Consider the following 10,183-nt stretch of genomic DNA (forward strand, 5'->3'; position numbering starts at 1 on the left):
CATTGATCAGGGTGATCAGATAATTTGCAAACTACTCATTCATTCAGTCTGGTCCCAGCCTCTCAGTTTGTTGGGAATTGTTGTTATTTCATGTTCTGGTTTTTGTTGGTTTAATATGATTAAAGAGCTGTAAATTTGAGGTCTCATATTAATCTCACTATTTCTAAACAGTGGGAAAATTATGATCTATTACAATGACTAATTTTTAAGATTCAAAATTTATATCTAACATCAACTACTAAAAATATAAGGTTTTTCTTTTGTTTTTACTTAGGAGAGAGAGATGTGCAGCTCTTGTGGATGTGTGCCACAAGTCTCTTTGTAAAGCTTTATTTCAACAAAGTTCAGCGCTGATTTAGAAATCTGCAATGTCTGGTCTCATTGCAGAATCAATATTTCCCAAAGGATTGAACCTTAATTTCTTTGACATGTTTCCTCCTTGGTGTTTTCCTGGGCTTCTGCTACCAGATGAGTCCCTGGGATTGCAGGTGTGCTCCCGTGGGGCCAGCACAGCTGAGAGCAGCAGAGGACCTTTGCCACCACCCTGTCCCTCTGACCTCTGCATCTCATCCCACGTCTTGCCAGCAACAAGCCTGGTAACTGTCCCAATCCCCCTCCACATGTATTGTAGAGCTCTGCCAGTGAGCCCTGCTGCTTCCTGAGCAAACACTCTCCTCCGTCACCGAGAAGGATGATCACTCTCCTCACATCAGGGGATGCAGCAGGCCTGGTGCTGCACAGGCAATGGCATTGTCAAAAATGGCAAAATTTTGGCAGTGGCACCATAAAGAGGCCATGTGATGCCACACACTAAGAGACTCAGCCCATCTGTTTCTTCCAGTGTTGTTGCCTTCAACTGGAAGTACAGAGGAGACTTGTGCCCCAGATTCCCCACAATGATGCAGCAAAGACCACCTTCTTCCAAACACCAAACCCATTTATCAGTGTGAGTTTTTACACCACAGCACTGACCTAAACTCACACTATATTAAACATTTAATGTTAATACACTTTCATCTCCATAAACAGCTCTTCAGGAAACAATATAATAGAAAATGAGCTCATTTTCTGCAGCCACTTACATACTTCTCTAATTACAAAAGATCTTCCAGAAATATGTTACAGTAGATTTTTTTCCTTTTCCTGCAGGAGCCCAAAAATGTGATTAGCTCATTACCACATAAAAGAGTTCAGTATCTCAAGTCTTGCTACAAATTTTTCTTGTATGAATCCAGAAGTTAATAAGCACCAACCATTAAAGGACTGTGTCAAAGACACAAAGTTGTATCCAGGAGGAGGTAAGGGGAAAAGAATTTCTTAATTTCTCCATTATTTGCAGTTAATGCATTCTTTGTGACTAGTAATTGCCCACAGGCTTAAAATGATTGAAGGGGCTAATTCTTGTATAATTCTAAACATTTGTTTATATCTGTATCTCAAATTATACCCTCTATCCTTGCATAAATTGCTACACAAACAAGATCAGGACATTCAGCATGTTTGTAAGTGATTTGAAATGTGTTTGAAATAGTAAGCCTAAGCAGTTTGATGTCAGAGCCCAAAAATGGAAAAGAGCTGCCTCTAATATACAATATCTAAATTCTGAGATTAAAAGTGTGGTTTGGGACGAGTGCGTTACAATGCTGCAATACACTGCACTTGCTGGCAAGAGGCTGCTAGTGAGCACGTGCTCTGCTCCTGCATCCAAGTGAGCTGCAAGAATACAATTTTGTTTGTATAACTGCAGCTCTGCTGGTGACATTTGCCACACCTGGTATGAGGCACGAGGCTAAAAGATACTACTTTTTTGCTCGTTGTTCAGAAGTCTGCCCAGAAACAAGAGCATAGCGCTGATGTGAGAAGGTGCTGCGCAGAAATGGTAATTGCCCAATTACTGGTCAGAGGTGTGCACGCAGAGAACAAATATCAACCTTGGCATCACTCTGTGAGAAGCTTGTTGTATTCTAGTTCTCTTAAGCTGACTTCGGATTTCACAACATCACAGGTACATACCCAGCTGCAGGCAGGGACTCCCAGGTACATTTACCAGCACGCAAACTCCTAGAGAATCTTGGCAATGAAGGAGATCAATTGCGGAAAGAACAAGAACAACCTGAGGGGATAACCACTGGGATCCCTACTGGTTTCTAAATCATGGAGATTTGCGTGATAGGTGAGGCAGGGAATTTGCAGCTGAATCTGTAGCCAGAGCCCTCAGTGGTGGTTAAAGGATCCTTCTGTCCCCAGTGTGCTGCACAGTCCAAAACTACGTCTTGTGGCTGAAGGAGCCTCTTCTCCAAAGATGCCGAACACAAGAAATCTTCTATTCCCTGGCCATGTGCCCACTCTGGGCTGATGAAAGCTTTGCATTCAGGTAGAAGGATAAAGATTCCATTCCTTGTTCAGTAACTGCAAAATCAGTGTGGAATCTGAATGTATTACCTAAAAACTGAATATAAAATCAATCTAGAACCAAAGGCATGGTTTGATGGACCAAGATAGAAATTTTGGATCTAAAATCAGTCTGATTTTACACTAATACAGATTTTTTTCCCCTTCTGGTTGTGCACAGAAAGATTGTAACAACAGTAGCCTATTTACAACATCAGAGTAACTACAAAATTGATTATCCTGGATTTATTGAACAGTAACTATTTACCCAGTTTTGGAATTTCACAATACTTAATTTATGTAGACTGCTAGCATGCATGCTAATTTTAATTTGGTGAGATTTTATAATTATTCATAGTACGGAAAAATGTAAACTCTGCAGACATTCGGACAATGCTAAAACTCATCTTCCAATAGCAGCTTCTGCAAATGAAACATCCTATATTTAAAGCTTTTCACTTTATTAACAATAAATTAATCTGTGGCATCACCAATCAACAAAACACTAAAGAGATAGTGAGCAGATTGTCTGTATAACGATCAGAAAGGCAACATTATCACTACCTTCATAAAAACTGGAGAAATGCCAATGAACTTATATACATGTACCACTTGCAACCATATGAACACTGAGCAGAAGAAATATATTTCCAAGTTTCTCCAATTTTTCTGTTAAGTAAGGCAATAATAAGCACAGCATCACAATTAACTACAACTCTAGGTATTGAGCCCTGACATAATGCAGTGCTCAGAGGAATGTGCAAAATAAACACCTGGATTTGCACTTTGATTCTTTTTTGTGTAAAATTAAAAAACAACACAAAGTCACAACTCTTCTTGATTCCACTGTCCAGAAAAACAAAGCAAAGCTGGAGAATCCAGATTGACAAAGATGTTCTCTCTCAGCCTGTAGTACCATTTGGAATATCTTGAGCGTCGGCTAAATGTAGCTTTTGGCTGAAGCAAATCATTAAGGAATAACACTTTCACATACAGATAAGGCATAAACAAGACAGCAGTGTTACATGAAACTCTGCTTACTCTGGGTATGCACCAGCCCAGACAAACTCTGTTCTGGTGAGTCCTGTGCTAGTTCTCCACCAGCAGATTAATATTTCTCAATGACACTTGAGCATTACATATCTCCAGCATTAGCCTGGGGATCAAGGGTGATGGCAGATTATTTTTATCACTATTACATATTATTATCACATTCCACTTGTCCTCTTTATGAAGTCTGCCTTAAAGAGCTTTCCACTGATATGCAGGGAATGTAGATACCAGTGCAGGATATTAAGCCCCAAAAATTAGAGCCTTGCCTCCACAGTGCATACAAAGTGTGTAATAACAGAAATAACCAGATTGCCGAGTAAACTGAGTGCTACACTCCTCCACTGCCATCCTGGCTTATCAAAAGCACAGTGTGAAAGACAAGCTGAGACATTCAGCTTTATCTTTCCTGTGGCCTAAGAGCACACATTTGTTCAGTTACCTAAGCTCTGCTGAAGTACCTGACTCTAGAAATAAAAAATTAGGTCAGCTCACTCTCCACAGTCAAGCAGTGATAAACAATCACACACATTTCTAGAAAAAACCTAAAAGGTAATAGAATTTACTTATCAGTGGGACAGATGCCTCTGAATATTGCTGAAGCAATATTACTATGGATGTTTTTTCCAGAATGTCTCAATAACATGCATGCAGAAAGACCCTGCTGCTGATGGGTTTTGCCACTGACAACACATTGTAGTACACAAGTGGTACATGGTAGCTAAATAAATCACCAGGTGAAAAAAAACAACCTATAATTAGATGTGTTAAGATACAGTCACTTATGTATTTGGAAGAACCTAAAAATTGATGCTGTATTATAGTACTAATTTAGAAGCACAGCATCACAATTAACTACAACTCTAGGTACTGAGCTGTGCAATGCTCAGAGGAATGTGCAAAATAAACACCTGGATTTGCACTTTGATTCTGTGTAAAATTAAAAAACAACACAAAGGCATTATCGAAGGAATCTGACTATTGTAAAGACGTCAGTTACTAGGGAAACACACTGCAATTTGACTACAGTTAGTAATTATAATGCAAAATAAACATTTTAGAAAAAGGATACATAGATGAATTTAGTTCTTCTAGCTGCAATGTAAATGTAGATATTAGGAGAAATAGCACTTTTGTTAGTCAAAGATATGCAACAATTATGCTGCTATGCTGAAATAAATACATTAAAGCAATGAAGGAAATAACTAAGAGTTTGGGCTGAAATGTATGATTTCGTACAAAAATCAAATCAAACCTACACTAAATTCTATACAATGAGCTAAGTTCCAAATTAAGTTTAAATCTACTGATCTCAAGAAATTTAAAGACATTTTAACAGTTCTGTTTGTTATGGAAATACATTAGACAAAGTGCAGAATATACAGATCTATATTCCTTGTTATGTGTCACCTTCCCCAGATGCAGGAGGATGGACTGCAGGGAAACTGGTTGTAGTTCCCTAGTACATGGGCTGTCCCTAAGCAGGCTGACATGCTCGGGCAGCTTGCAGCCAGCCTGCTCCCCGCCCCAAAGCAACCAGCAGCTGTGACAAATGAAAACAACTCCTGTGTTTTCTCAGAACCAAAAGGAGGGCAGGCCACATCTTGGTTCATTGAAGAGCTACGTACTCCTCAACTGCAAATCACTGCGCACACAGGAGCGGGGTTTTCCTGAACCAAGCTTTGCTGTGGGCTAAGTTCCGTGATTTCTGCCTTCCCAGTACTTACATCTGACAGCAGTCTATCCAGGTTGGAATCACTGGCTAGTTTTCTTTTATCTTCAGGGAGTTCTTCCATCTCCCCGTAGAGCTCCAGATTGAGGCGAGCAAGTTTCTCCTGCATGCTCCGCACGTGCTCCATCTGCTCTATGGAACATTCATTTCCTAAAACAACAGGCAAAAACTTTTTATATAAAGAAACCCAAAAGAGAAAATGAAGGTGTGGAGATGCAGCTTTTTAGATCAGAGAAGAGAGATGCAGCTTTTTACATCAGAGAATTTAAACATCAATTTTATAAGTACATTTGCTTTCGTGATGATTTCTCACTGTTTCACTATTGAAGTTTCTGTCATCCTATTTGATGTTGTGTTGTGTCTAATTTACAGTGGCTATCCCAATGTTCTCTGAGTTTTTTAGAATGCATGTGGTTTTTCTATACTCTTGAACTTTTCTCTGATTCAGAAAGGCCCTGGTTTTTAACTTAAAATTTAGTCAAAAAAACCTGCTTTCCAATTCTGATTTATCTAAAGGTTGCTTTTTTGGAACAGATGGTTTATAAAATACAAACTTCTCAGGTTCTTTTGTAAAATCAGTGTGAAATTGACACACTGACCTAACACTAAACTTGCAAAAGTATGCATGTATTTTTCTACTTAGTACAAAGGAGAAAAGAAGCAAAAATGTGCAATGTTTCTTCTAAAACCTCGGTCAACTCTGAGGCTGTAAAAATACTAAGACACTAAGACAGAAGAGTAACCTGGGTAAAATGCAGCTTGCACTGAATTTCATAAAAGTTGTTACCAACAGTTTTAAATGTTCATATGCAACAAAACTGGGCACTAAATACAGTTACTTCTTCCTACATAAATAACTGATTTTAAACTTGGTATCTTAAGGAAAGGTGCTTCCCCAGTGGAAGGAATAATTAAATGGCATATGAATAACCTCACAACACAGATAACTTTACAGTGGGACTGTAATTTAAAAATTCAGTAAGATGTATTAATTATCTTGATTTCATGTGGCATAGTCCAACTAACAGCTGGCAGTCTGTCCAAGCAGCACACTTGTTTGCAAATGTTACCACTGTACAGCTACAAAAAACAACTATTGTACACACACAATTCATGCACTTACCAAATGCCTGAAGTTTGCCAGAGTGGAAGTCATTCAAGAGACTCAGAAGTCCCCTTTCCATTTCCTGGACATCTGATACATCTGTGAGAAAAGAATGCTGGATTGGTGCTGCCTGTGCCCCTTTTGCTTCACCTCCTGGAGGTTTGGCTTTCTCTTTGATTACGCTAAAAAAAAAAAATAATTGCACAAAACAAATATTATTTCCTGCTTTCAATTTCACTGTAAATTTGAAATGTAAGGAAGTGTACATCTGAGCTTTGAAAATTAAATGGGAAATACACACTGCATAATTCAGTCACTGCTTTTAAGATAAACACTGGACCACCATCTTGTCTTACAAACAAAGAACATGAGTATCTCAACATTTTGATAATGCAAAATGAAGGGTTCCAACAATCTGCTTTCCTGCTCATAGCAGGAACCATCAATGGACCACACCTGTGATGGCCATCTTAGTAATCTAAAGCGGGCCACCATTACCCAGCAGTGACATGCAGGGCATTAGCACAGAGAAGATCATCGAGTCCAACCATTAACCCAGCACAGCCATGTTCACCACTAACCCATGTCCCCAAGCGCCACACTCACGATTTTTTAACATTTCCAGGGATGGTGACTCCACTACTTCCTCAGGCAGACACTATCTACATAAAATCACCCAAAAAGCATCTGCAAGCCAGAGAGAAACCCCCTCAAAAATCACACTCTCCTCTTGCCACAAACACCTATAGACTCCAACCCATGTGGAAAACAGCTGGTTATAAGCTTTGGAAGGTGACCTTGCTTCCACATAAATTTTCTTAGAGCTCTTTCTTTCAACCCACAAATAACATCCCAATTTTGTAAATCTCACCATCAAAACCACTCTCCCGCTACTCCAATATACCAAATGAAACTAGTCCATGCCCAAACATGAAATTGCTAAAAATACTCTACAACCCTTCCTGCAAGAAAATAATGAAAATTCCTGGATCTCCCATGCACTTCTCTCTAGACATAGCACTTATTCAGAGCACCATGTGCCCATAAAAACTACATGGATGAAAAATAATAACCATGTTAAATCCCTGTAAACACACAACCAATATGGAATTTAAACACACAGCTACCAGTGAGAAGCAGCATGTTCCATCTCTGACCCAGAGACAGACAGACAGACAGGCTGCATCCTAATACAGTTTAGGTAAGAGGCTGTCCTGCAGCCTTATGACGAATTGTTCAGAACCTGATCCAGTGAAAAAAACTGAGCCTAAAAATTTTAATTTAGAATACTATGGGATATTTTAAAAAAATCACAGACTTAAAAAAGAGGATTTAATTAGTGAAGATAATGGGGTTTAAAGCACAGTAAGCCCTACCCTTCCCATGCTCTGCAAATTCTCTCTTACGGGAAATAGTAATTCTTTGTCCAGCCCAAGAGCTTCTGTAGTCTATAAAACATCATGTAGACTATATGCTATAGAAACAACCAGCAGTCCAACAACCACCATACCCAGTTCAACTCAGAGCATCTCAATTTAGGTTCTGCTTCAATTTCAGACTTAATGGTTTGTACAGCAGACAGGTCATCCATTTCAATTCTAATGTTTAATAAAATATACTACTGGTCTTGGAAAACTTACTTCATTGCATTCTTGCAGATAAAGTGAAAATTAATTAAATACTCTTACTCCATTATCACAAGAGCTGTTCATCCTCACATTATCATGTCAATTAGCTCTCCTGCTTGGAAAGTTCAGACAACTGTCTGTATCAGCAACTTGCTTGGCAAGTTTAACAATTGTGCCAGAATGGCCAGAACTTACAGCAAAAAGGACATTTTCTTCTCTAGACAATCTTGTGGACTGCAAGTAATTAATTTCTAGTAAATCCCAGGAGAATGTTGAGCAGACTGCTCAGTCAACTGCAGAAGCCACCAATTTACAGCACATTAGTATTTACTAATATTGCCCTCTAAGTAGTAACACGGTTTTCCTGAAAAATAATGTACAGATTTTACACTGCAGAAATTCATTACTCATCAGGCAAATACTGCATCCTTCAAACAGACTCTCTGTGCTGATGCTGACAGTTCTGATTTAATCTCCTACTAAAACTCAGAGGTCAGTCAATTCTGCTGCCTCTCTCCAGCTAACATTTCACTTTAAAATTCCTCTTCATTTATTTATCTCCTGTGTCTGCCACAGCCAAGAAACACATTTTCTAACATGCAGGTAAATTAATGTTCTCAAACTGAAACCAACATATCATCAACAAAACACAAACTATTCTGATGTGGTACTTTCTGAAGAACTGAATGTCTCTCTTTACTCAAGACTCTGCCCCAGCTGAGATGTCCCCAGTCACAAAACACCTGGAAATTCCAGTTCTAGCTCATCCTGTTCAATTTATGACCTTCATTTCCTGCCGTACTTGTCAGTTCCAACCTTGCAGTCGTGCAATATTCATTTGTCGCTCACAGCTGTACATCTGGGGCTCTACTATCTCCCGTATGATGCCCAAATCTGACCACCCAACTTGCGTCTTCCACCAGTCACATCAGGTTATATTCAGCTAAATTGTTGGTATGGGTTTACAGCACTGTGTAACATTTCATTAAGCTTACAAGAAAAGCGTAAAACACCTTCCTTTGCTGTAAAATAACCATCATATTGCATTAAACAAATCATGCTGCTAAAAAAGACACATCATCAAAACTTTTCACAAGTCTGAAACTCTTCTGTCACAGCCAGTCTAAACATCCCTTAGACTGTCTTAGTTTCTAGCTCTCACTCCCTCTAAGTCTGTAGACGCCCCGAGCTTACCGTTTTAACTTTGGTTTTTGTACAGCAGGCTGTGGGGCAGGGTTGGAAAAGGCTGTACTTTTACTGACTGGCACTGAGCTTTTCTTGGAGTTAGCAACCTGAGCAGAGTGACTGGAAGATGATTTGGGGCTCCTCCTCTTGATCTTCCTTTCTTCCATTTCTTCCAACTTACTGCATCTAGACTAATGTCTTCATAGGGAAGAAAAGAAAGTGAGGGGAAAATCCATTAAAACCGCCATTCACAATAAAAGCAAGTGGAAAGACAGCTTGTGGAAAGGAAACCTGTAGTTCATTCAGAGATGAGCATCACTCATTTCTGAGAACAAGAGAACCCAGTTTTCAGGAGAACCTGCCCGGCCTGCTTGATGAGCAGAAAGGGCAGGACTTGAAACCCCCATCAACCAACCTCCAAATGATCTCAAGCATTGTGTCCCGTGGATGACGCCTCGGAAACACCACGACTGCTCAGGCCCACAGCAGGAACAACACCGCCAAGTGCTGTGGCACGGGGATGCTGCCACCCATCCGTGCCACAGAACCTCCTCCCCCGCTGAGGGGAAGCCCAGCCGATGCCGGGCTGCTCTTGCTGTGACGCAGCTCTTGTTACTGCTGTTCTACACCTGCTATTACTGCTACAGCTCTCGCTGTTACTGCCATGACTCGCATATTGTATTATTATTGCTTATTGTATTATTGCTGCTTATTTTATTGCTATTACTGGTTATGCTATTGTTATTACTCCGGCACTGCCGACGGGCCCTGCCCAGCCCCGCACGCACAGCCCACCGTGTGCGGTTACCGGGCGCTCCTCGCCACCTCCTCGTCGGGGAAACGCCTTGGACACCGGTTACACCTCGGAAGGGGCAGAGGGCGCCGAGGGCACGGCGACGTGACCCCCGGGCGCCATCGCGGACCCGCCGCTACCTCCCGGGATGAGGAGACCCCTGCGCGCAGCCCGGGCAGCCGCAGCCGCGTACCGCCGCTTCATTGCCGCGGAGGCTCGGGACGCGGGCTGCGGTCCGGGAGCAGCGGGAACTGGACGCAGCCTCCCCGTCCCGCCTCAGCCCCGGCCCCGCGCCCCCC

The 10,183-nt window shown here is 41.0% G+C and overlaps 1 protein-coding gene across 6 annotated transcripts in view; it reads right to left on the reverse strand.

Annotated features, from left to right (window-relative positions):
- Nucleotides 1-2,622: 2,622 nt before the first annotated feature.
- The window catches only part of CCDC28A (coiled-coil domain containing 28A), a 7,677-nt gene continuing 116 nt past the window's right edge, over nt 2,623-10,183 (reverse strand). Inside the window, exons 1-6 of one of the 6 annotated variants that reach the window (XM_041423637.1) lie at nt 9,507-9,639; nt 9,101-9,289; nt 6,297-6,460; nt 5,169-5,323; nt 4,514-4,536; nt 2,623-3,348 (exon numbers count right to left, since the gene is read on the reverse strand). In XM_041423637.1, the coding sequence (XP_041279571.1) occupies nt 3,294-3,348; nt 4,514-4,536; nt 5,169-5,323; nt 6,297-6,460; nt 9,101-9,258 (555 nt within the window). In that variant the 5' untranslated portion in view covers nt 9,259-9,289; nt 9,507-9,639 and the 3' untranslated portion in view covers nt 2,623-3,293. Of the gene's footprint in view, nt 3,349-4,513; nt 4,537-4,566; nt 5,324-6,296; nt 6,461-9,100; nt 9,290-9,506; nt 9,640-9,899; nt 10,035-10,077; nt 10,166-10,183 lie in introns of those variants that run through there. The other 5 variants (XM_041423639.1, XM_041423636.1, XM_041423635.1 and 2 more) reach the window with 5 other exon arrangements.

This window comes from Onychostruthus taczanowskii, unplaced genomic scaffold (assembly GCF_017590055.1).
Source record: "Onychostruthus taczanowskii isolate IOZ18803 unplaced genomic scaffold, ASM1759005v1 scaffold8, whole genome shotgun sequence".
NCBI classification, from domain to species: Eukaryota; Metazoa; Chordata; class Aves; order Passeriformes; family Passeridae; genus Onychostruthus; species Onychostruthus taczanowskii.